Source organism: Diadema antillarum, unplaced genomic scaffold (genome assembly GCF_040938485.1).
Source record: "Diadema antillarum isolate AM-2024a unplaced genomic scaffold, OU_Dant_1.0 seq00000105_RagTag, whole genome shotgun sequence".
Taxonomy (NCBI): domain Eukaryota; kingdom Metazoa; phylum Echinodermata; class Echinoidea; order Diadematoida; family Diadematidae; genus Diadema; species Diadema antillarum.
This window is the reverse complement of record NW_027271191.1, coordinates 602,149-630,036: the sequence shown is the minus strand read 5'-3', so window position 1 is coordinate 630,036 and position 27,888 is coordinate 602,149. Positions and strand designations below refer to the sequence as shown.

At 37.6% G+C, this 27,888-nt stretch overlaps 1 protein-coding gene across 1 annotated transcript; it reads left to right on the top strand.

Annotated features, from left to right (window-relative positions):
- On the top strand, positions 1-26,417 carry LOC139726939 (pachytene checkpoint protein 2 homolog). Its single transcript, XM_071637925.1, has 12 exons — positions 1-216; positions 1,823-1,991; positions 2,984-3,107; positions 6,733-6,879; positions 8,906-8,978; positions 14,469-14,532; positions 15,248-15,334; positions 16,677-16,783; positions 18,286-18,439; positions 19,768-19,877; positions 21,011-21,080; positions 25,877-26,417. Exons 1-12 carry the CDS (start codon positions 20-22, stop codon positions 25,979-25,981), a joined length of 1,407 nt encoding a protein of 468 aa, XP_071494026.1. The 5' UTR covers positions 1-19; the 3' UTR covers positions 25,982-26,417.
- The last annotated feature ends 1,471 nt before the right edge of the window (positions 26,418-27,888 follow it).

Below are 27,888 nucleotides of genomic sequence, written 5' to 3'. Positions count from 1 at the left end.
TCATTGAGCCCAACAAGAGATGGCAATTGAAACCAAGCGCATCCCTCCGTACTGTGGAGATGGGGGTGCCCAAGTTAATGGTATGATGCACGAACCAGCCGGCAACCAGCCATCTACCATTGGGGCCTTGTACAATATTCAGGGTCTCGAGGAAGCACTGCCTAAGTGGGAACCTGGAATGACTGTCTATGTTGAAGTCACACAGCATTCTAACAGGTAAAGTGTTAAGTGTTGGGCTTCTACTGAAGAAATAAACATTAGGAAAGACTTTCTAGGCCTTTCACAGAAAGTTACAAAGCATTGTACCAATAGTAGGGTGTCCAACACATCGACACCCTAATGTTTTTTCTATTAATAGATCGTGCCTACTTAGAATATCTCACAATTTGCCTGAAATTTTACTCACACGTAAAGAAAATACTCTGAATTGACAGGCATGCATTAAAAATGCAATTTGTGGTACACGCTCCAAGATAACTGCTCCGAACGCGTGGTATGTTGTTTTGACGGCACACACTCATTTGCGCCGTGATTTTTAAACCAAAACCCTACCCTCCATTGACAATATGTGTGAAAGGCACGTAATGCTTTTCCTATGTGCATTCATAGTCTACTAGACCTCTATATCATTGTTTTGCTGTTGATCTTGTTTATTATCAGGTTTTTCAGTAATATTTCAACATCTTCAAATCCCCAGTGAAGAATGCAAAACCACTGTGTGTAGTCTCATGCGTGAAAGTTCGTTCTTTACGCACGATGCTATAAATAGAGGGGTGTCGGTTTTAATGTACAGTGTTGATGTGTTGGACACCTACTATACCATGGTATAGTGCCTAAAAATTGTACTCTTGTGCTACTGGAAGAGGCTAGGCTATACAGTCAACTTTCAGAATGCTACAGAATGTAGCAAAACAATACCTTTAAATACTAGTACTACTTTGTTGGAGGCAATTTTTAAAGAAAATTAGTGTTTTGCTCTCTATCTAGAACTTTAAGAAGAAGATGCAAAGACTCATTGCAAATGTTTCACTAGTTTTGTAAAGAAAGATTAAATACAACATGACAGAGTAACTGACTTTAATAGTCAGATTCTAATTGCTTCACGTCAACAGTTTAGAAAGGTCCGTAAAAATTTCATGTGCCCCCACTGGCACTGTACTGTCAAATAAGTTGCAGCATTATTATGCACATATGAATGTTGTGGTTATTTGTGTGGTATGTAGCCAAGACAATGTGCATGTCTAGTAAAGGCTTAGCACACAAATTAAATAATCCAACCAGTGTGTAAAATCTCACAATTTCCATGTTAATGAGAGGAAACAATAAAAGAAGCAAAATAAGCATTTGTTACAATAGAATCTAAGCATACGTTAGTACATCTCTACACAATTTATATAAGCCATAAATCGAGTTGAGTTGAATTGAAACATGCAAAATCTGTGTCCCAGTGAGAAATAATCTACTATTTTATAGTTTTCATGTACTTGTGTATTATCATACAGCAGAGCTTTTAGAACACGGTGTATGCCAACAAACAAAAAGGGGATGAAAAGAAGTAAGTTAAAGCTACAAGCTACAATGCAGTGAATTAGTAACTGTTTTAAGGACAAACACACTGATACAAGTTCATGATTTATTTTGATTTTCATGCCTTGATGAGTGGTGCTGCAGAAGGCCTACTGATATGTAAAAATATTCCCTTCTGCCTTTTTAGTTACCTTTACCATGCATATAAGCTGGCGTTGGAGGTTGTATGTCTGGAGCTATTGATAAACAACCATCAAACCCTGCTTGTTTTCGACTTGTTTATTTACTACTACAGCACAGCCCAAACAAAAACAATCTCTGAACATGTTTTGGTCCTGCTTCATCAGCATGGAACAGTGGTGGGCGACACAGTCTTGACAAAGTTTGATGACCCCTTCCTTGCCGAGCATGTGATATCAGTGGCAATGTGTGATACTGAGCTACAGAACAGCAATAGGAAAACTGTAAGTGTGTTTTGATGCATTATGATATCAACATCAATCCTGACTGCTCGGGAATATATGTTCCACCTCTAAATAAATGTAGCATAGTATGAAAGTATGAAGAGAGTAGGCCTACAGGTGTCACTCATTTTAACAAAGTCCTAATAGCTGTCAGTTTTCTTTCTTGTGAATATCAAATTTCCTTGTGAATATCAAATTTTATGATAAACAAAGGAAATTGAGCAGCATAGAATTAGTGATGACAATCCTGGACCTGAATATCTAATTTGTTGTAACAAAATATAATTATAACCATATTTGCTGCATGGGGAGGGACCTGTACTTAAAAAAGAAACCCACGAACAACAACTACATGGTATGCACACCCTTTGTAGTCTATTATATTACAGTCTGTATGAGTACCCCAGTGCATATATGTGGTGAATTGTTTCTAGCATGTTGCAGGTGTACAAACTATTTGATGAGGAAGAGAGGTTTGTGGTAACATGTGCATGTAGTCCTTTGCAAGGACCATTGTTTGGCGAAAGAAGAGCTTAGAAATGTAAGAGTAAAGGAGGGAAATGACATAGGGAGCAGGGGCGGATCCAGGAATTCTGTAAAGAGGGGCGCAACTAATATTTCTGGTGCCACTTCTTGGTTTCATTTCATTTTTTTCTTTTTATTTCTTTTGTTTTTAATGATAAATAAAGTTGAGGCATGCACCCTCTGGATCCGCCAATGGGGAGTGTATGACAAGGAGTGCATTAGAGGAAAACATATGACAGTCATAGGGCAGTGGCTAAGCTGTCAAGTCTTCATGATGTGAGATCCAGATTGCAGAATAGGATACAGGGACAACCATACAAATTTTAAAACAAAACAAAACAAAACTTATTAATATGTGACACTCTTCAATGTCTGCATCTATAAAAAATGCAATATCAGCTAGTTTTGCTCAAGTGATTCATATCAACTAGATATAGGCTTGTGAGTACACCTGCTTCACCCTTTAGGTCATTGACCTGAAGGAGTCAGTACTGAAGGTCAGTGTGTTCCAGCTGAATGAGGAAGGACCGGCCAGCGAGGAGCTGGATGATGAGGACCTGGCTGCAGCAAGTCACTGGCTCTTACCAGCAGGTGAGAACACACAGGTTGTGTATAAGTCACTGGCTCTTACCAGCAGGTGAGAACACACAGGTTGTGTATAAGTCACTGGCTCTTACCAGCAGGTGAGAACACACAGGTTGTGTATAAGTCACTGGCTCTTACCAGCAGGTGAGAACACACAGGTTGTGTATAAGTCACTGGCTCTTATTACCAGCAGGTGAGAACACGCAGGTTGTGTATAAGTCACTGGCTCTTATTACCAGCAGGTGAGAACACACAGGTTGCAAAACCTGGAATAAGCTGACTTACTTTAGACTATCAGTGTTCCGTATGGTAGAATGCAGCAAAAACATTGAAATCAAGGTGTCTTTGAAAAAAAGGAAAAGAAAAAGAAGTATTCTTTAGTACAGTGCACTCCCGTTATAACAAACACGGTTATAACGAAATTTCGTCAAATCGAAGTAAATCTTCTCGTCCCAAAATTATCACCATTAAAGTCTATGGTAAAAAATTCGCTTATAACGAACATGGTTATAGCGAAATTTCTTTTATAACGAAGTCTTTTCTGAGCGCCACAGATATAGAAAAACAAAAGAAATGTGCTCCGTTGTAATGAAATGCGAATTGCTTTTTAAAATACGTAGCGGAACAAGCATTTATAGCGTCTCTGCATGGGTGAAAGCTTCACACCACTCTGTGTTCGCTCTTTGTGTCACGCACAGTTTCTGAGGGGAACTTGCGTTTATTATTGTGATACAGTTATCCCATCACATTTCACATAGCTTTCCAGTGTATGATGAGTATTCAGCAAACAGAATATGATATATATAAGTGGTTTCCTTGTTTTCGTTGTATATTGTATTTGTTTGGTTATAACGAAATTTCGTTATAACGAAAGAAAACTGCCGGTCCCGAGCATTTCGTTATAACGGGAGTGCACTGTAGCTTTCTTTCCTAAGAAATACACATAAAGACATTTTTGTCCCCGCCGAACGAGTTCGAGCAGGGGACTATGAAACGGGCTCCGTACGTGTGTGTGTCCGTGTGTCCGTCCGTCCGTCTGTCCGTCCGTCTGTCTGTGCGTCCGTGTGTGATCAAAATGTTCAATTTGCTACTTCTCTGTCATTTATGAGCCAATTTTGATTCTGTTTGCTTTATATGATAGCACTACATGGGAGTTTGAAACTTCTACACAGAATTTCAGTTGTGACCTTTGACCTTGACCTTTGACCTATATTGTACATTTTGCTTCAAAATGCTACTCCTTCGCCATTTCTAACCCGATTTCGATTCCGTTTGCTTTATGTGATGGCACTAGGTGAGGGCTTCAAAACTTCTACACAGAATTTTGACCTTTGACTTCTTTGACCTTTGACCTTGATTTTTGACCTATGTTGTACATTGGCTACAAAATGCTACTCCTTCGCCATTTCTAACCCGATTTCGATTCCGTTTGCTTTATGTGATGGCACTAGGTGAGGGCTTCAAAACTTCTACACAGAATTTTGACCTTTGACTTCTTTGACCTTTGACCTTGATTTTTGACCTGCATTGTACATTTTGCTACAAAATGCTACTCCTTTGCCATTTCTAACCCAATTTCATTTCCGTTTGCTTTATGTGATGGCACCACAGTCTGTAGGTGAGGGCTTCAAAACTTCTACACAGAATTTTGACCCTTGACTTCTTTGACCTTTGACCTTGATTTTTGACCTATATTGTACATTGGCTACAAAATGCTCCTCCTTTGCCATTTCTAACCCGATTTCGATTCCGTTTTCTTTATGTGATGGCACTAGGTGAGGGCTTCAAAACTTCTACACAGAATTTTGACCTTTGACTTCTTTGACCTTTGACCTTGATTTTTGACCTATATTGTACATTGGCTACAAAATGCTACTCCTTCGCCACTTCTAACCCGATTTCGATTCCGTTTGCTTTTTGTGATGGCACTAGGTGAGGGCTTCAAAAATTCTACACAGAATTTTGACCTTTGACTTCTTTGACCTTTGACCTTGATTTTTGACCTATATTGTACATTGGTTACAAAATGCTACTCCTTTGCCATTTCTAACCCGATTTCGATTCCGTTTGCTTTTTGTGATGGCACTAGGTGAGGGCTTCAAAACTTCTACACAGAATTTTGACCTTTGACTTCTTTGACCTTTGACCTTGATTTTTTACCGATATTGTACATTTTGCTACTAAATGCTACTTCCGGCGGGGACATATTTTACGCACCGCGTAATTTCTACTTTTCCTTGTTCATCACTATTTTGAAGCAAGCTAGCGAGTTGAAAGTATCATCAGTTGTGTAAGAAATGAGTACCATCTGTAATATCATAGCAAGTGTTTTACTCATCTTTAGATTATCAGCAACTGGTTGGCTGATTGATAAGTTTACAAAACTGCATATATGGTGAAGAGGTGCATAATTGCCTCACTTTTCATGCTGTCACGTTATGTGTATCATGTCTATAGGTTTGTTTATTGTGTTGTGATGTGTTTTGTTTGTCTCTCTTTGTATGTGTGAACCTCAGTGTACTACTTACTCTGTGACAAAACGTGACAACCTGACCAATGGAGTCTATTTTTTTTTCTCTCTTAGCAAAGCATTGTGTGTCACAAAGTTGTTTCTAAGGATTTCACATGATAGAATAGTGTACTACATGCATGTATTTTGGCCCTAAGCCCTGTTGCATACAGATTGTTACTTAAATTAGTCCAAGTTTTTGAAATGTGTAGTAGAGCTGCTTAGTCTCCCTAATTCTGCATGAAGCTTCCTGAAAATGTCAATACTGTTCATGTCTAGATGAGAGAATATAGTAAATCTCACTGATTTAGAGCATACTAGTACTTATTGATTTTTGCCCGTTGAGATGCATGAGACACACAAGCATCTCTCTGCATGGTTGCTTCATGGAATATCTCCCTGACTTTTATATGTGAATGTTGGCAGCTCTGCATTTAGACTTGACTTGACAAATTACCCTGTTCTGCATTTCATCAATTTGTGGTGTTTATTTTTCCATTTTACATGTTATATGCTCCTGGTTACATTGTCACTGTAGCATATGAAGATGCTTCCATAGATAGATCAACTTCAACATGTACTCTTGCAGGCTGATGATTTTACAAGGAAGTATCGTGGAATAAGATTTGTGTTGACTTGTACTTGGACCACATGGACTTGATCAACAATACATTCTTAACAGACATGTTATCTGTACGTTTGTTGTGATTTATGATAAAGTAGTTCAATAGTTAGTTGAGTTAGATATTATTGATTCATTTATTCATGTATTTATTCATTCAATTGTTTGTTTATCTACTGTAAAAGGGGATATTTTCACGCATCTAATTTTTTGCGCTCAGCCAGGTCAGAAGACTTTCGCATGTTTTTAATTCTGCGGAATCAAGACATCAACTAGTGGAACATATGGCAAGCAAAAATATTCGCGTGCTTTTGTTTTCGCGCTAGTTTCTGGTTGCGCAAAATGCGCGAAAATTTCAACACCGCGAAAATGTCCACTTTTACTGTAGTTATCTATTTATCAATTCAATCTTTTTTTCATGGTGCTGCATGCATCAGATCAGTGATGAAAAAAAATTGTCTAAGTTTCCTCATTTTGACTGTGTGACAAATCCACTTCAGCTGATATCCATGGGTTGTGGGAGACTCTAATCTTCGACAGTGCCATCAAACTGCAGCTTCTAAACTATGCCTCCACAACGCTACTCTTCTCCGATGCTGGAATTGACCCTAATATCATCTCATGGAACAGAGTGGTGTTACTGCATGGTAAGATGTGTAGATGTTTGCAATAGCATTACTTCCTGGATGATGAGCCACAGTGACCAAGGCAACTTCTCCATGATGTACAAGTATCATGACATACTATTTCCTACATATTTCCCCAGTCAGTAGATGAATGTTATTCTTACACTGTAGAATAGAGCAGCCTTCTCTGACTGCTATTCCACAGGTGCTAAGACACACTGACTTTGTTGTTGCTATTGCTCAATTTCTCTGGGATGAAGAGTGGCAGTAACTTTCAGGACATCTCATACACATAGAAACATTCGCTAGCTATATGTATATATATATATAGCTTGGACTTTAACCCTAACTTACCTGGGCTATTTAGCAAGCTTGAATTCCTGGGGGGGGGTATTATGGCCCCCCCTTCAGATCTCGGCTGTTGATCGCGCGATCGCCGCAAAATTTTGCATGAACATAAAGCCGGATGTAATCTACCTGACTGTTCAATTAAATTTTCAAAAAAATTGCATTTTCTATTTTAAATTAATTATGCAAATATATACAAAAACCTCATTTTCGTCTGTAATTGGCTTATAAAAGCTTATGGAATGCTGATTTTTGGTGTAAATATTCCTAGTGACATTCCGAACATTTGTGCGTAAAAAAAAATCAGTATCAAAATTAATTTCTTATGTTTTTTATTGTTTTATCAATTTTTTATGTATTTCTTTGTTTTTTCAAACTTTTGTTTTTGTTGTTTTATTCAGCAGAATTTGTCATACACATCTTAAGAAGCATAGTTATACTAAAATAAATTGATTTCAGCCATTAAAATCAAAAATATGAATCTTTATATGAATTAAATGAAAAAACACAATTTGTATTGACTTTGTACACAAAATCACGTTTTTGAGCAATTTTGGGGTTGACGAAAATTTTTTGAAGGGGCGTGGCTTCGGAACGGTATGCCCGGGCGCAACAAATTTGGTCTCAAAAGTTGCGCGAGACTTGAAAGCAAAAAGTCAGCGAGCGGCGCGGTCAAAAAATTTTGCGCGGCGGAATGGTCGTGGAATTCGTCGAGGGGGGGGGGCCATTATGCCCCCCCCCCCCCCAGGTAAGTTAGGGTTAACCCATACTGTGCTTTCTTCCCCAATTGGCACTGCCATCAGGCAACTAATCATCAATCAATAGAGATTACTTAATTCCCCTAATCCTTCTTGTGTCACTGTGGTCATCTTGTTAGACTGAGGCACACTTTTATGATACCTGAGTGAGCTTGCTAACTTGCATGTGTAGTTTAAGCTGAGTGCCTTATGTTAACCCAAAGCTGGAGTGTCAAACCACTGAATGAGATATCCACTATGCTTTGTGTGGATACAGATTTGTTAATTTCTTATCTTGTACAAAAGGCCAAGGAAATTTTGATGTATATTTGGCAGACAGTTTTAGGTGCTGTCAATCATATCTACACATCATTGTTCTAACAAGGACCATACAAATATTGTAGTCTGTGACAGTGTGCCTTTCACAAAGCACCAGTATGCATCTCAGAATTGAATAACCTTGTTTGAGAGGATGTTTTCAATATTTGACCTCCTTCATATCAAGTTATTGGGAAAAACCACATTGATAAATATGAAAGATCAAACATACATATGATGTCGAGTGCCACTCCATTGTAGCCCCTCAATGTCATCGTTACTTGACATGAAACTCTTTTGTAGCATCTGTAGTACTCTTTTTTTTTGCAAAATGCCCATTTTCTTTCAAATAAAGATTATACAATGTACATAGAAAGCATCTGTGAATTTATCTTTTTGTTTTTGTTTTGTTTTTGTTTTTTACTTTTCAATGGAGAATCATTTCTTGTCACATCTAGACACCAAATATGATTTCCATCATTAGACAATAATAAATGAAGGTATTTCTTTGTCTAATGAATGGTGCTGATGACTTCATCAGTACTTTGAAGTTGAATTGGTATCATGTCAATTTCATAACTAGCGAGAGTTGTCAATATTCACTACAGTAAAGTTCTTGTCTGTATTAACTTCTCTGTTTACAGGGCCCCCAGGAACTGGCAAAACATCCTTGAGCAAAGCGCTGGCCCAGAAACTCTGCATCAGGCTATCAGACAGGTATTTAGACTTGAACCTTATTGACATGTGTATATGATTATACTTAATACAGTCAAACCTGCCTTTGCAGCCACCTGTCTATACCAGTCTCCAGCCATGCATGGCCACTGAAAAATCCCCCTAAGAAAAGCCATATTAAAGACCTTGTGTACATAGTGGCCACCTCTCTAACACAGCCAGCGGCCACAAATTTTGTCTCCCATGGTAGATTTTAACCTGTCTGTAGCAGCCACAGCTGAGCCGATAATCCAGTGTTTTTTCTGCTTTGCAGCCTTGCTGGTTATTCATGGCTAAAAGCTTGTTTGCTGTATGCATGCTACTGTGCAACAACTGGATCAATACCATCATAGTTTATTGCATAAGACACATGTGCATACGTATACACTTACATGTACGTGTAAGTACTTACAGATGGATACAACGATAATAACATGTAGGCAATGTACACAAAATGTCAGGGAACCTGTCCATAGCAGTCACCTGTCTATAATGGCCACTCTCTTCATCTCCCTTTGGTGGCTACTATTTACAGGTTTGACTGTATAGACATATATGCATATATACACACTTAATACGTACAGTCAAACCTGCTTATAGCCACCACCCAAGGGATACAAAAAGTGGATGTTATAGACAGGTGACCACTAAGGCAGTTTTGACAGTATCTACTGTAAAAGTGGATATTTTCGCGTGACTAATTTTTCACGTTCGGCAGGGTAAGAAGAGTTTCGCGTGTTTTTAATTCTGCGGAATCAAGACATCAAGTTCTGGAACATATGGCAAGCAAAAGTATTCGTGTGCTTTTATTGATGCTTTCTCGTGGGAAATGCGCAAAAATTTCAACACCGTGAAAATTTCCACTTTTACAGTACCTAATAATATACATTGTTGTTTGTTTGTTTGTTTGTTTGTTTTTTGAAGGGCTCGATGCCAGTAGCAATGGCATCAACAAGATGCTATAGAGATCTGTGTGTGTGTTTTTTTTTTATATAGCAGGTAGTACTTCTCCTATGATTATAAAATATGTAGGATTCCAACACAAGCATACTGGAATTGTGGACAATTTTGCATGATTTGTTTTTTCACTTGTTTATGATTATCCCAAGAAGGGAGTACAGTGCTCACTGCTTAATCGGGAGGGGTCGGGAGACAAGTTTTTCTCCCATTTAAGCGGTGCTCCCGCTTAAGCGGTGGCCAGTATTGGCCTGTACAAACCACACAACATGAAGCCCAGTATGAGGGCATTACACTAAACCATGCACAGTTATCAAACTCACCGATAACCTCAGCAACAAATACACGCGCGCTATGACATGCAGACATAAAACGCCAACAAGAAAAGACACAGCAGTCTCATAATTTTGGCAAATGCATCATCGGAATAAACCTTCATTCATTTGATCCCCTTCCCTCTTACATAGTCACGAGGGCTACCCTACTAATGCAGAGAAAGAGGCAGCTATGCTATCTTCCACATGCTGTAACTGTTATAACAACATGCACATTACGATAACACTGATTGCGACAATCGTACGAACGTATTTTCTCATATTCATGCCCCTTGTCATGCTGTCATACACAAACACACACACTGCATGCATGTATACTATGCACGAACAGAGAAAGTATGGGCCGCACGTGGGGAAGGTAATTCTCTGTATCGCACTGAAACGGTATACAGTGCAAGTTGTTGCATGAGTAGAAGCTGACAACGCACGATAAGATGACGCTCGATAAGACCGCCTCTGCGCTACGTCTCACTAACAGCAAATGTTTAGACTGCGGTCAGCATAATCTGTCGGGAACTGGTTAGAAAATAATCCTTCTGGTAAGGAAATGAAGTCCCTGCAATTATTTCAAGGATTTACTTATCATTTTTAGACATTAATACATGGACAATTGAAGTGTTTCCAGCAGATTTATCCCAATAAAGCTGTTCCTGGTTCCGATAAAGCAGTGGAAATAGCACATGAAAATTTGTTACATCGCCAGTAAATAAAAGAGAGAAGCCGTAGACGATTCGGATGAGGTTTGGATCTGATTTATTGCCGTGGCCGAGACAATCGACTACGGCATGCCAATTGTGTACAAGGGTCATTCCATGGGGTTGGGTCTTCTCCAGATTTTCATGTTGTGTAGGGAATAAAAGTCATATTCTGAAAAATTTATCAAATAATTGTCCGTGGTTTGCAGTTATTCTTGGAGAGAAATGTGTGAAGAATTATTTGATGAAAAAAAAAATAAGCCTGTGTACAAATGTATTTTGTCTATGACTGTTTCACTAATGATGTCCCATGGTTTTTTGTGGTTTATGTTGTGACATAAATATATGCCATTTTCATGGCAATGTAAAACAGGAATATACAACCTTTCAGCATTATGCCTATCATAATTAAGAGAGGCAAGGTGACTTCTACAAAGACTATAAGGCACATAAACATTTGTAACAAAATAAGAACACCAGAGCATCTTCAAGCAACCTCATACCTATGTTACAAACGATGTCCATGGCAATTTTTGTTGTAACATAGGTATAGCATGGTTTTACATACACTTCCAATCATAATATGATTAGAAACTTTATTTCTATAATGAGATTTATATTTCAGGAGTATTCTTATCCAAAAATTAGCATCAAAATCTTCCAAATAAACGAGAAAATACGGAACATATCACTGTACTTCAGTGCGATGTCCGGCCTCTTCGTGTAACGTAGGTAAGGAAAGACGCATCTCGCGATAAAAAGAAGAGCTACTAACTTCAGCAATTGTATTCATGTCACTGGCAGTCCTCCCCCAATGGCAGAAAAACTACTCACAGCCAATATACACCTACCTGGACAGCACAAGATCTGTTTTTCTGCCGTTGTCCATGTAACTGATGTCAATTGGTAAGCTTTTACGCTATTTTACGAAAATAATAACATTTGTCATATTCTGTAACTCTATTAGAGGAAAAAAACGACATCTAAACCTCTGAACTGGCCAAAAATACTGTGGACGATGATACTGTAGTCCCACATACTGAGATATTTGTTACAGGTTCATGTTCATAATTTTGATTGCCAAATTTTCCGTCCATGCCGGTCTCTGCAAAAGGAGCATATATTCCTCTCTTAGAAAACCATACAAAAGTATATCAGTGTATCATCACTGCAATATTAAATTGTTTTACCTCCCGATTATTGTGAATTTTTGGACCCTTTTGTCATTAGGTATCTACCAAGGTAGACGTGCTAGAGTTAGTATTAATCACTATATACTAGTTGGAAAACGTAGATGTCCAGACTGCATCTGAACTAGAGAAATAGAGTTTGCCTTATTTTGCTGGTGATATTGAGGGAACTAGGAGCTGTGAAATTCTTTCTCTTTAACAGATTTACTTCGAAAATGTCAATGTTTTCCTTCCAAGATTTCACTGACCTGTTAGATGCTCTGATGAAGTTGTTAACATTTCACAAGGATTCACCATTTCCATTCCATGTTCACCCACTGTGAAGTCTCAAAGCTAAAATGCCAGTGTCCTATTCAGTTTGGGTGGGTAGTGGGTAGGAAAGGCTTCAATAAAATTATGAACCCCAATCAAAATTGGACTATTATTGCTCTACACTATCATTCAAAAAGAGGGCGACAATTTCGATGGGGGGATGAATATAAAATAGGGCCTAGTATTATTTTGGGAGTCTATTAAGGACCATAACCGTAAACGTAACCCTGACCCTAGCCCTAACCTTAGCTAGGACACTGGGGGCAGCGACCTGCCCTTCCTACAGTGTAACTTGCATCTGAAAACAAGTTTTTAGCATAGAGTATGAAAATGATATTTTCCTATGTTTTACATGCTATATTATTAATATTTACATCATTCTAAGCATAACCCATTTTTTTTTTCAATTTTGGTGGGAGGTACACATGGAACTCTAGCTAATGGGTATGCCAAGAGGTAGAAATGTAAGCAAAATTGTTAAAATTATTTAATTTCATTCATAAACACACAGATACATCAACAGGAATATATAGTCAACCCCGACAAAAATTTTCTTTTAATTTTTTTATTCTATTTCTCTTTACACCTTTTGTTCAGTTTTTTGATGAATCTGCCATGGCTCCTCCTCTACCACCGCTACGTGTTAAACTACATGAAAGAGTGAAAAGGACACATCCACAGCACTCCACAAACAGAGAGGAAGCCGACAAAGCAACACCCAAGAAGAGCGAATGTAACAAACTAGACAAGAAGAAAACTGCACAGAGGGAAAATGGACAGAAGAAAAACAAAAATGGAGGGCTAAATGGACATTGGACAAAAGAGCAGAAATTAATTTCAAACAAAGAACATGGAAAAGACAAGAAGACTTGTCTGATTTCTCTTTATTAGTTTTCTTAGTTAGTTGCCAACTAGTTGATGATGTTGTTAGTGTATATTAGGTCAAATTGTGTAAAGCTTCACTTTCTTCTTCTTCTTCTGATTAAGTCTGCCTTCTTTCATATCAGAGTTACAAAGAATTGAAGTCTGTGTAACATAGGTATTGTTCCACAGGTGTGCAGTAGATATAATTCCAAAGAACTGTTACAATAGTGTTATTTGTGGGAACATACATAAAGTCTATATGTGTAGGTTTTAACATCTCACACCACAATAAAGGAAATCAGTTGATATGTCGTAGTGTACCTATGTTACAAAGACATACTGTCCGTGTAACATAGGTAGTACACCGTGGGCGAGGTTGTTGTCTGAAAACCCCTGATTATAACAATAAAATCATGTTTTCACTTGAATACCCATACAAATCACTTGCTTCAATTGTGGTGCTTTTAAGAATATTGTCATTGTATCACTCTTGATGAAAAAGTTAAACCTTTGATTAAAATTGTTGATGGTTTGTAGAAAAAAACATGTTAATAAAAGTGGCTTGCAGTTGACATCAGAACATACAATCTTACTAATAATGATCTCATGCGCCTGTTACATAACATGTTGATGTGCTATGGACGAAAAAAACGTGGATGTGTTCATTGTTATCATTTCAGAACACAAAATGATGAAGGATGTCAACAAATGAAGTCCGTGTAACATAGGTATTTTGCCATACCTGTTTACCCATGCTGACTGAAAGTGTGCGAAGTAATAAACAGATTTCTAGTGGAATATGTTGAAGAATGGGAGTAACAAATCAGGGGGGAAAAGGAAATTTCAATTTACCCAACTTGAATTTTCAACTTGTATGTCACAATTTCAGTCCCAACCCCATGGAATTGCCCACAAACGTAGATTACTACATACACTGTATATAACACAACCAATACTGGCGCATCAAGTTTTGTTGCACTTAAGCGGGGTTCCCTCTAAAGCAGTTCACGATTAACAGGTGAGCACTGTATGTATATATATTTAGAGACACTGCAAAGTATCTGCTATTAACAGTTTGAAAATACTAACATCAATCTGCTGTATTCTTTTCATTTATTTCATGCAATCTCCCTGCTTCAGGTACAAGTACGGACAACTCATTGAAATCAACAGCCACAGCTTGTTTTCAAGATGGTTCTCTGAGGTAAAGAAAATAAGATGCAAAATATAAGAAAAACAACAAACCCCCAAAATTGATATACTTTCACTTTCAATAGTTTATAGAATTAGCACCAAAATTTCATTGCAGTAGTTCAAATGACATTGTCAGCAGAGCTTTTCTAAAAAAAAAAGATTATTAGATTATTATGTATTTTTATGTTTGTGTTTTCAGTATAAGATTATAGAATGAATATTCTCGACCAAAGAAAGACAATGACCTTCAAAATATTGTTTATCTTTAATTTCTAACATTTCATGGAAACACATGTGTTTTGTAACTTTCTTTGGATAGTATTTAACTTTTACAAAAATTCTATACAGTATGAAAATTTACTGTTGCTTACAACAGAGCTTGTTTCCAGACAGTGTGTTGGGAAAATGTGCGCCTCAAGGTATTTTTTTTTTGGGGGGGGGGGGGCAGTGATGTGTTGACTTGAGTGAAAAGAAGCATCAGAAAGAAAGAAAAAAAACCTACGTAGTATTTTGGATAGAGCATGCAGTTAGAATATAGAATATTACCTGATGGAGAGAATTGCTATGTCCAAAAAAAGTCCTATTGAGAAAGACTTAATGTCAGAATGGCAGTGTTGATGACATACTTTTAAATAGAATAGAATACTGTAATTTAGTATTCTTCAGCTCATTTCTTGCGCCCATGGTCATACACGTTTTGTACACTCATTGGTCTCTTCCGACAGAGTGGGAAGCTTGTGATGAAGATGTTCCAGAAGATCCAGGAGCTGGTGTCTGATCGGGATTCCCTTGTTTGCATCCTGATTGATGAGGTGAGAAATGTGACGGAACTTGAATGTAGCCTGCCTGATTCTGCAGGTCAGTCTGCCAGAAATAAAGTCAAGATATCCATCTCTCTCATTTTTGTCTCGCCCACCGGAGGTAAAGGCGAGACTAAGGGATCCAAATGGCGTCTGTCCGTCGTCCGTCCGTCGTCCGTCACAAATGTTAAAGTCTACCTGCAAGACTCTCTTATGATGCATAACTTGGCAACTGTTACAGCAATGGCAGCCACACTTGGGTGATAGAAGCACTAGGGGTATCTTCATGTTATGGTGTTGTCGGAGGTCATGTGATGATGTCAAAGGTCATATAAGAGGTCATATATTAAAGAGTATGTGCAAGACTCTCTTTTGACAAAATTAATAACTTCACATAAGTTGTTTGGATTACAACCTAACTTGGGTCATAGATGCACTGGGGGTACCTTCATGTTATGGTGCCGTTGGAGGTCACAGGATAAGGTCAAAGGTCATTTGAGGTCATACGTTAAAGTTTACTTGCAAGACTCTCTTATCACACGTAACTCGACACATGTTGCTACAATGGCAATCAAACTTGGGTGATGGATGCACTGGGGTACCTTCATGTTATGGTGCCGTAAGAGGTCACATGATAAGGTCAAAGGTCATTTGAGGTCATACGTTAAAGTTTACTTGCAAGACTGTCACAGACAGGGGTCAACAAACTTAGGGCCTAATGTTAAGTTTTTATGGCACGTTTTGATTATGGCTCAGAACTTTTGATCCCTTTGTCTGTTTGTGACCAAACTTGGATGGTAGATGTCCCTTGGGGAGGTGAAGGTCATCACAAGGTCAAAGGTCACATACAGGGGTCAACGAACTTTTAGGGCCCAATGTTAAGTTTTTATGGCGCGTTTTGATTATGGCTCATGACTTTTGATCCCTTTGTCTGTTTGTGACCAAACTTGGATGGTAAATGTCCCTTGGGGAGTTGAAGGTCACCACAAGGTCAAAGGTCATAGGCGGGTCAATGAACCTCTGGGAGTTAGAAAAATATTAATTTCTTGTACGCGAATGGGCGAGACACAATTTGGCACTTGCCTTGTTAAAGAACATAAAGACATCCCCTCCACCTTTTTTATTTTGTTTTATTTTAAGTTATGCTATACCGTATCTTGTATCTGCTTTAACTGACTTTAATCTGTGAAGATGTGATTGCTTTGTTTTTGTTTATGCATGTGATTTTGAACACAGGTATAGTCAATTATAGCAAACTTTCAGGGGATAAAGAAATTCAGATGTTAAAGTTATGTCGTCTTTACAAACTGTTGATTGTTTGTTTTCGTGTTTGCTTGTTTGTTTCAATGCCCAGGTTGAGAGCCTCACATCAGCCAGGAAAAGCGCCCTCGCTGGTACAGAACCATCAGATGCCATCAGGGTAGTCAATGCTCTGCTCACACAGATAGACCTTATAAAAAGGTTAGCCTAAAGGACAATTTTCATTGCTGCAAGAATTTACACTTCCTTACCATTGTATTCATACCTGAAAAAAAAAACCACCAAAAATGAAAAAATTAAACAAAACAAACAGCCCATTCTCTATTTGCCTTTCATGTTGTAGGGTTGCACACTTTCATACTAATGTTTACTGTGAGTGCCTTGTTTTCAAGATAAAGACAATGAAATTTGCTGACATCCGCAGCTTTTTTTTTTCCAGAGGAAAGCTACTGAAACTGACTTAATAAGCACCCAGTTTAATTAGTAAATGATAGCATGCTCGACTCCAGTGGAGCTTAAGATTTCTTGGCTCAGCCTTCATCACATAATAAATATGGTATTAAATGTTTTGGGCAATTTTAAAGAATGAATAGAGAAGTGAAGTTGAATTCAAGATTCTATTCAACATTTGTTATTATAAATGTGCACTGTCACTGCTGATCTTTTACAGGATTAAGAATGGATTGTGGAGTGATAACTTACCATTGATTTATGATAGTTTTATGAGATTGCACTAGTTCATTTTCAATTTGGCTGTGAGAATATCAGTTTCCTTGCATGAAGGGGAATTTGACTCAAATATATGTATGTGGGTACAGTGAATGCAGAAATATTTGTAATCTATGAGAAATTTAATCAGTATAATTTGCTTATAATGACTTGACACTTTAAACTTTTTCTTGCTCTCTCTTGTCAATGTCCGACAGGACAAATAGGCACCACACATGCATTTCTTCTTTCCCCCTCATGTTCCCATGCTCTCTTTGTAAGTACCCCCCCCCCCCCCCCCACTCCTATCAAGTATCATTTAAATGATTTGCAAGCATATAGATTGTGTGCACGGGGGTTGCAACGATTTTCAAGCTTTAAGCTTATGTTGCAATTCCTTTGCGTGTTCGTTACCTTGAATAATGTAGCTCTCTTAGTGGAGTTGTATACTATCCTGTAACTGCTTCTTATCAATGTATACTTATTGTATATATTCTGTCTTGCCTATGTGAGATGTACTTGCATACATTTATATGCATTCCTATTTTGTGAACACGCATGAAATCTTTAATAAATAAATAAAGAATACACATGTGCCGTCACAGATAAAACGGCTACAACAATTTGTAATGTCACAGTAGGAACAATGACAAAGAAAAATTCCACATTTTTAAAAAAAATAAAAAGTACACATTCTTCTACTTGTTTCTGATATATGTTAAGGGTAATGCCTTCTGAAGAAGGTGATTCAAGTCCTCTTTCACTACACAAGAAAGATTAAAATATGCTGAAAATTGTTGATGAATTCAACCGAAACTTTAAAGATTTGTAACTTTTTTATTTTCTTCAAATTTCACTGATGTTTACTACTAATATTTCTGCATTCACTGAATCCACATATCAAACTTAAGTCTAAATTCTTTAAATAGTGATCTCTGATAGCCTTAAGCTTCTGTGTTAAGATTATTGTTTACCCTGTGTTACTCATACATTAGAAATCCAAATGTATTGATACTTGCCACATCAAACATCACTGAGGCCATCGATCTCGCCTTCATTGACCGGGCTGACATCAAGCAGTACATCGGGCCCCCTTCTCCCGAGGCTATCTTCATGATCTTCCGTTCGTGTCTCACAGAACTCATGAAGGTTAAACTTGTTTAATTGACTTGTGTTAGATTTGTTCTTTTTTCTCTTGCCTGTTCATGTCTACATTTCAACAATTAAAGACCAAATTCAGACATTGTACAAAAATGTTTGTGCCTGGTATCATAGTACAAAAAAAAAAAATAATAATAATAATAATGAATACAGGTGAAAGAATTTTAAAAATAGAGTGAAAGTTGTCCGTAGAATACTCCGTGATAACTCTGATGGTATTTAGTGGCCCTCTGCTACCTATCCCCCAATACTTATAAACTTATTGTTAAAACTGAAATTTTGTCAGAATAGCAAATTCAAAATTTAGTGTCAGTGTGAGAAAGGCTTAAGAAGAGAAAAGGTCTTTGTGATACATGAATAGCATTGAGTTCTGTTTTCATTGAATCCTTACAGCATCTGCCAGTTGCAGTAAATGAGGGGAGTTTTGATAATGGCATGGCATGCCACATAATAGTGGCATACATTGACTGCAGTGACTCAACATCCCATGGCAGTCCATAGCAGGCCTGTTTTCTTGCTGCACAAATGATGACTCACACTTCTTTCTTATAATGCACCCAGGAAAAGAAGAATGGGATACAAACATGCTATCGTCAGCTGATAACCAGAAGGGTGCTAAATATTACGTTCTCAGATATGAGTGTAAATAAAAAAAAAACACAATCAATTTTCATGCCAGAACAAGTTCATTTAATCAAAAGTGGGTAGATTTATATGCATTGCTCGAAATATAGGGTACAATAGTGCCCTTGCAGTTTTAACTTTTAACGTTTAAAAAAGAACTGAAAATAATTCAAAATTGGCACGATAATGAAGAGGGGATCGAGCTCTACAACATGACACCACTAACTCAGTACTCCTAAAAATTGCAATGAAGCCCTTTTAGTTCTCAGCCGATGCCATTTCATATGAAAAAGATCCATAAACCAACACTGTTGTGATTGATATTAAGGGGTCTAATTACCTCTGCTCTGTTAACTCCAAATATTTTAACTCCATTGATTTGCCACGAAGCACATAGAAACCTTTCTTGGATGAAAGTCTTCCTGGAAAGGGCTCACTCACCCTTTTCAGGAACACACTAGTCCAAGTAAGAATCTACATGGTGCTCTGCAGACCGATGAAGCTAGAGCCTCTCAGAAAATGCCAAACTCCCAACTGTTTGCAACAAACCCTCGCTTTATTCCAAGATGTTGTGCAAATCTATTTTTGTAAGGGCCAGAATTTAATTCATTTTTCTTTTCTGTGTTTTGCTTTGTTACATGTCTTTCCCAACTGTCTGATAATTCCTTTCTGTTGATATTGGTCATCTGCAGAAAAACATCATCAATTCACAGCAGATCCTGGATCTGAATGCCTTGGAGGTGATCAAGTACAAGGAGAACGCTGCTACAAGACCAAGTCTCTTCCTTCTCAAGATCTCAAAGTGAGCACTAGTCTTATGATTGCTATGACTCGTATTGTTTTCATACCTCCTGCATTGTAGAAAAGGTTACTATGATACTGTATACGCAACAATATTATTTCACAAGTAAAGCTATTTGTGAGTTGGGACTTGTAAGACCATGTCATTACTGGTTGAGTTCGCAATTGAGATTCACAGTAGGAGATCTTTTAAGTTAGTGAAATCCCACCTTAAAGACACTATTCATTGGCCCGAATTCACGAAGGTGGTGCAAATGAAACCATGGTTTAAACCATGGAGCGGCAAGTGTCGCATGGAATATTTCGTTTCAAAATCAGGCATTTCGTTGATATAATGATTATTTTGTAACGAAATGACAACATTTTGTAACTATATGAACATTGTCCACGAAATGATAATTTCGTTAACGAAACTGTCACTTTGTCGACCAAATGACCAATTTCGTAACGAAATATTCCTTGCAACACTTGGCGCTCCATAGTTTTTGTCCATGGTTTAAACCATGGTTTCATTTGTACCACCTTTGTAAATTCGGGCCAATGTGTTTGTAATACAGGAAGTAGCATTTTTATGAGTTGTTAATTTCACAAGTAGCACTTGACTCACGAAATTCACAAAAATAAAAACACTGCAAAATATACCACATATCAAGTAGCTAGTAGGCTCACTAGGACATAATTTGACTGAAATATAAGGGGGATATCAGAAATGGTTTTCTCATGTTAGCATAGATGACACATTTCTACCTATGTGAAATACCTACCTCCCATCCTCTTGACAGCATGTATTTTTGAAGAAAGACAATACCTTGCATATACAACTCAACGCAAGTCCAATCACAACTCCTGCAAAATATTACCTGGATGGAGTACAGATAGGTATTAGAAAAGAATTTTTGGATGAAAACATCTTTTTGAAGGTTGTGAGAGTTCTATACTGCCTTCTGTGAGAAAGAACTGAAGAAGATAATACACTGCAGATGTTCACAGATTTGAAGTGGTTAGCCGTATGTCTTTTTTTTTGGGGGGGGGGGGGATTGGGAGGACTTTCACAATTACACTCTGTTATATGTTGTGCCATGTGTGTGGGAGATCTGGAATGAATTCATATCAATCTTGTTTCCTCAAATGCAGAGAAAGCTACGGTCTCAGTGGTAGGACTCTCAGGAAACTACCCTTCCTTGCCCACTCAACATATCTGCAGGTAAGCCCAGAGACTTCAGACTTTAGAGAAGAGAGAGATGATATAACAAGAAAATTGTCATCCAGTCTTTCATTATGAATGCTGCTCACTTCAGTGATTATGTCTGGAATGCAAACACAGAACTAGTGGGCCAGAGACAGTTAGTGGCTCTTATTCAACAAGGCTTCCCAGTTTTATCCAAAGTTTATCCGAAAATGACATGATTTGTGTCAGATGTCATCGTATAGCTCATAATACATTTCTGAACAAGAAATAGAAACATTGATTCATTTAGTTTGTTTTCTTAAAATATTTCTATCTTTGAAAACACATTGATAAATGACAAGGAAAAAAAGAGTAACTAGAAAAGCATTCGGACAGTGCAGACCTCCGTCAAGTAGCTTATTTCCACCCATACACACACGCTGAAAATCACCCAATTTCCCAGTATAGAACTCTTTTGTTTACGTCATCAGCTTCCAGCTACACCACGCCTTGCCTAAGCAGAGCATGTGATCAGAGTGTGCACACAAACCTCAAATAGGTGCAGCTTACACTCCCAACTTCATTGATCCAATCTGCCAAAAGATAAAAATCCTTCAAAAATCCATCCAGATTCTCAGATCACTACCAAAATTCAATTATCTGTTCCTTGTGTCATCATCAAGTTTTCCTGCAAATTTCATTCAGATCTATTCACAACTTTTCGAGTCATTTTGCAAACAGACGAACAAACAAAGGCTGATGAAAACATAACCTCCTTCCTTGATGGAGGTGATGACAATACAGGGGTTTGTTTAACAAGGACCATTATGAGGAGTTGTTTTTATCTTTGGTAATCCTTAAATATTCTCCAATGTATATACAGTCAAACTCGGATACCTCGACGTCGGATAAGCGGAATATCACTTACCTCGGGGGCAAAATGAAAGTCCCGATTGTTCCTATGGAGTTTCCGTGTATTAAAATTCGCGTAGCTCGAAAAAGATAACTCGAAGTTCGGTTACCTCGAAGGGAAATCTAATGTCCCGATCTTAATTAACTTATTGTTTTTCCCAGCATGTTGCTCGAATCGAAATTGTAAACATCACTCAGCATCTCCGATTAAGCGCGCGTGGACAGCAAAGACATGTCACAAATGTTTTCACACTCGATTGTAAATATTCTGAGACCAGAACAATCGCGCGCCCAAGAAGAAATACCCGATACACAGCTGACAAGGAAAATCCCCAACACCTACCAACACACGTACATGGTATGCACATAGCACCCGTGCCAATGGAGTGCTTTACGATAGCACTACGCGCTGCCCCATCATTTGCTTTTCTTTAACCACTGTGTTTTGCTTTTTGATCGAGACAGTCATACCGTGCGCGTAGATTTCTCAACCGTCGGGGTGCACCTGCTTACGTTGACAGTTGTATCTTTAATTGCCATTAATCACGCTCCACTGTCAAAACATCAATCTCCCTCGTAGTGCCTTTTTTAAAACTATTCTTTTTTTGCCTTTCACGAAGTTTACTTCCCCGAGAACGCAAGCACTGAAACTTTTTTTTTCCAGCAATGCGATTATGAAAATCTGGAAGTATAGGCCGATCACAATGAAGAATAGAATACACAGGGCTCCGCACTAAGTTTTATCGGGCCACCAATATCATTGAATTTTGTTTTGTGGTGGTCGAAAGTAAATTCTGGTGACAAAAAAAAAAAAAAATCAGGAAAAACATTAGAAAAACTAAATCGGTCCTACTAAACATAGACAAATTAATATTAAGCATTATTGAAGTGATACAGATGTCCATGTCTAAAACAAATGAATAGAAAATTCAGTCATCTTACTCTGTGTTTAAAGATTTGACAAATAGGCGTAGATATTATTATAAAAGTTGATGCCCATATATTGAGGAGGTCAAAACTTACGTTTGAAATGAGAAAATGGGAGCATTTGCTGACATTTGTTAGCATCCGACATTTGTTTTTACATTGTAAAAAGCCGAAAGTTACCGTAATTCATTTTTAAATGTAAAAGCAAACAACCGACATTCATTTTAGAATCTTACGGAGCTGAATAGTATCCTAATCCATTTCCAAACGTGAAAGCAAACATCCGCTATTTGTTTTAGCATCTAACTGAGCGGATTAATACCATTAATCATTTCCAAATGTTAAAGCAACAATCTGTTATTTATTTTTGCATCGTACGGAGCAGAATATTACCGTTATTCATTTCAAACATCCGACATTTATTTCATTATCGAACGGAGCCGAATGTTACTGCTGTCCACTTCCGAAAGTGAAATGAATCATCAGACAATTATTTTATCATCGCACGGAGCCGAATGTTACTGTTTTTCATTTTTGAACGTCAAGGCAGACATCAGACATTTTGGACCATGAAACGTATAGCTGAATGTTACTGATATTTATTTTGAAATGTACCGTAGCAAATATCCAATATTTTTTATCATCGTATGGGGCAGAATGTTACTGCTGTTCTCTTCCAAACATGCCAACGTAAAAGCAATCATTCGACATGTATTTTAGCATCTTCCGGAGCTGAATGCTATTGACATTTACTTTCGAACGTAAAAGCACACATCCGGCATTTATTTTATCAGCGTACGGAGTTGAATATTATTGTTATTCACTTCAGAACATCAAAGCAAACATTCGACATTTATTTTAGCATCTTCCGCAGCTAAATGTTATTGCAATTTACTTTCGAACACAAAAGCAAACATCCAGCATTTATTTCATCATTGTCAGGAGTTGAATATTATTGTTACTCTTTTCCGAACGTCAAAGCAAACATCAAACATTGATTTTACCATTAAACACAGCTGAATGTTACTGTTATTCATTTCGAAATTTAAAAGCAAACATCAGACAGTTATTTTAGCATCATATGGACATGATGGAGCAGAATATTACTGCTATTTTCTTCCGAACATAAAAACGATCATCTGACATCTATTCTAGCATCTTCCGGAGCCGAATGCTATTGCTATTTACTTTCGAAAGTATAAGGAAACATCCGACATTTATTTAACCATCGTACGGAGTTGAATGTTATTGTTTTTCATTTCCGAACGTCATAGCAAAAATTCGACATTTATTTCAGCGTCTTCCGGAGCCGAATGTTATCCTTATTCATTTCCGAACGCAAAATCAAATGTCTAACATTAGTTTTAGCACCATACGGAGCTGAGTCTTATCGTTATTCATTTCCAAAAGTATGAGCAAACATCCGACATTTATTTTAGTATCATACCGAGTCGAATATTACCGTCATTCATTTCCACAATTAACCGCAAAACTCTGACATTTATTTTAGCATCTTACGTAGCCGATAGTTACCGCTGTTCATTTTCAAAAGTAAAGGCAAACATCCGACTTTTTTTTTTTTTTTTGGTGGCGCGATCGGGCCACCAAAATCTTTATTTCTGAAATTTTGATTTGATTTCCGATTTTCACTCAATTCATTCATATAAAAGTTGATTCAATTCAAATTGACAAGCATGCAAACAATCAGTAGGCACTATAACAGACACCATGTTGAACATCGATAAACGTCAAACATCGATGAACATCGGATAAGTCGAAGAAAACTCGACGTACGCGTACGTCGAACCATTTTCTTCAGTCCCGACGAATTCGAGGTATCCGAGTTTGACTGTATCATGCTCAGCCTATTACCACGTCATACTGTTTGCACACAACATGGCAGTTTGTGTCTGAATCCTGTAAATCCTGTGGTAGTTCTTAAATACCAACATCTGAAATAAGCTTGCTCATGTTCATATAAAATAATTGTGCAGACAACCCTAATACTCCACAACAAGCTAATCACAAGGGAATGAAACTGATATATCTACCCTCCCATGTCCTAACAACACCTCAATATTTCCTGTAGTTTCTGTAGCCAAACTATTCTTTGTCAAGATGGCATGTCAAGTTTTGTTGTCAATTTGTTGTAGTGCATTTTTCATAAAGATTATGCCAACTTTTATCCTTATGTCAGTATATCACATGTGCACATTTCTAATTATCAGCATATTCATCCTTATGTGCTTTTCAAGCACCATCTTTGTCAGAATAAAAGTGAATCTTACATTCTGTACAAGATTGTTCTGTTGTGTATTTGTGAAAGCATGTTTAACACCTTTTTGTGATATAATATTCTTCCAATTACAGACACCTTCTCTAGTAAAACACTGATACACTAAACCTATGAAGTGGTCCACCCAAAACATATACAGGAAAATGCATCAGAGCAGTCAATGAGTATGAGTACAATAATACGTCCTGATGGTTGACTTTACAGGCAGCTCCTGTTATAACAAAGTTCTTGGGACTTGCAGTTTTCTTTCATTATATCAAAATTCTCTTATACCTGAACAATAGAGTACAGAAAGATATATATATGATAATTTTAAGACCTGAATTTTCACTTTGTTGCAATGAGAATTTTGCTGGAGCTGTGTTTGTTATGACAGGAGTGCACTGTACTCCAATCATCATCAGAAGAAACAGGGATTGACAAATTGCCCTTCAGCAATGTTACTAAGCACCGATTAGTCAGTTCTTTAGTAGTAGCCATGAAAAAAAGAAATCAAGGACATTCATACTCGGGTTTTATGCCAATGATGTTCTATTGGACGCATGCCCTTGATTTTTCATTGTGACAACTACTAAGACACTGAATAATCGGTGCTATAAATAAGTGAAAATAACTCGACGCAAGAATTTATTACATACCCGCACAAGTAATTTGAAGAAAGAATGACTTATCTTCATGTGTCTCATTCTATTACCAGTGCTCACACGGATCACAGCTTTCTCTCGACGACTTTCTGCTCGCCCTGCACAAGGTGGTCCAGAAACAGTTTGAGGAGAGGAGAAACCTCTCCACGGATACGTAGCTCAATGGTTCTCTGGGACTTTTCTCTAGCATCACCTTGATTGGAGAACTATCCTTATCAGAGGAGTGAATTTGGTGATGCACAAATTTCCCTCTTGATTTGTCTGGCTTTGGAGCCTTTATTCCAAGGACATACCTCAAACTCTGATGCAAGCACTACTTCTCATGTTTTGTATGTCTGTTGTGGAACATCACTTTTGCATGTGCGATATAACATCATAACACATAAGCAAATTTGATAGTGATACTTCATCTTACCCTACTGGAAACTCCATAGTAAAAGAAGGTGTATAGAAAAAAAGAAGACAAAATATATAGAGATATATATGTATGTCAAGGCCTCAAAGGCATTCTAACACTTTGCTAACCTGAATCTTGATACATTTAAGTTAACATATTAGTCTTCACATTTTGATTTGCAATTGTTCCTTTTAACACAAGAGCCTTCTAAATATAACATAGTTATTACTCTCTAAACTTTACTTAAATTAGTCACATCACATTAATGGTGTAGAAAGACAGCATATGCCATAATGCGTCATGCTCTGTTATGCTCATGACTTTTGTGTGTTGGTGTAGTAGTGTGGGACAAGTCACAGGTGTGTAATGGCCAATGTGCAACAGTTGTGTGTATTGTAAATTGGTTTTGACTTATTCGGTAAAACTGAGAAAAATACTTATATTTAATAAATCTTTTGGATTAATGTCATTATTTCTCGGGGGGGGGGGGGGGGGGGAGGGGGATAAAATTGTTTGAGTCACTCAGGCAGTAAAATTGAAATATTGGAATTGATAGGATAACTCAATATCAGATACATGTACATGTATGTGGATTTGTTCTTTATTTGAATCCTCTGTGCCTCTATGATGTAAACTTGAGCTGATGAGCATAAGGGTCTTCTCATGCATAGTCTTTTCACTTTTCTCTCATTCACACTGCATTCTTGTGACCACTCCAGTATGCTCTCTTGTAGCAAAAGACCTAATAAGCGGAATGACATGAAAACTCTTGCCATCTTGTTTGAAGTGAAGCCTTGTTGCATACCTTTTCCTAACTAGAACAATTCTCTGTAACCGATGTGGATATTTGTTACTTTGTCTTTTTACCTTATTCACCAGCCATGCAACTCTTGACACTTCATTTGTAGTCAGTGCCCTTTTAGAGTGGCAAAAACGTTGTAGAGCTTATTTTGTTGAGTTGTTTTCAAATGTATTTTATACTAATTGAGTTACTGTGGCAAGTCACAAGCAAACTTGAATCATAGTACAGGGAAACACCATTATAACAAGCTTACAACAAGGTACAAGTGTACTGCTCTTAACATGGTAAATTTGGCGGCCTCAATTTGCCATTACTAGTCTTCTTTTTTTTTTTTGGTACCCTTACAAAAGCAAAAACAGTGGTCCTTGCAACCTTGTTATCAGGATTTTCAAGTACCTGAAAGACCTGGAAGCATGGGTGGCCTGATTCATTTGCTGCCTACTGAATGGTGTACATAATGTACTGTGGTCAGCGAATATGTGCATAGAAGCGTCTGCTAACTGGTGACCGTCAACTCCACAGAAATGCCAGCCAATATGATTTTACAGTATTAAGTACGATATCGCCTCTTGAAAGTATGACTTTTCACCTCTTGAATACCCCCCCCCCCTGAAGTCAATTTAAACTGGAGAAAACTGCTTCATCACACAGAAAGGTGTACTACTAAATTACTGCAACCCCTATAAAAATGTTAATTGAGTGGGAAATATGCAGATTTTTTTCTCATCAGTGATGATGAAGTAGCAACATTTTACCTGCCCGTTCTTACCAGAGAAAAATTTCTTCTGACATTTCGCTGGCCCAGAGCTAACAGGCTAGTGGTGATCTCAAAAATCTGATTTTTTTTGGAGGATATTCCATCTGTT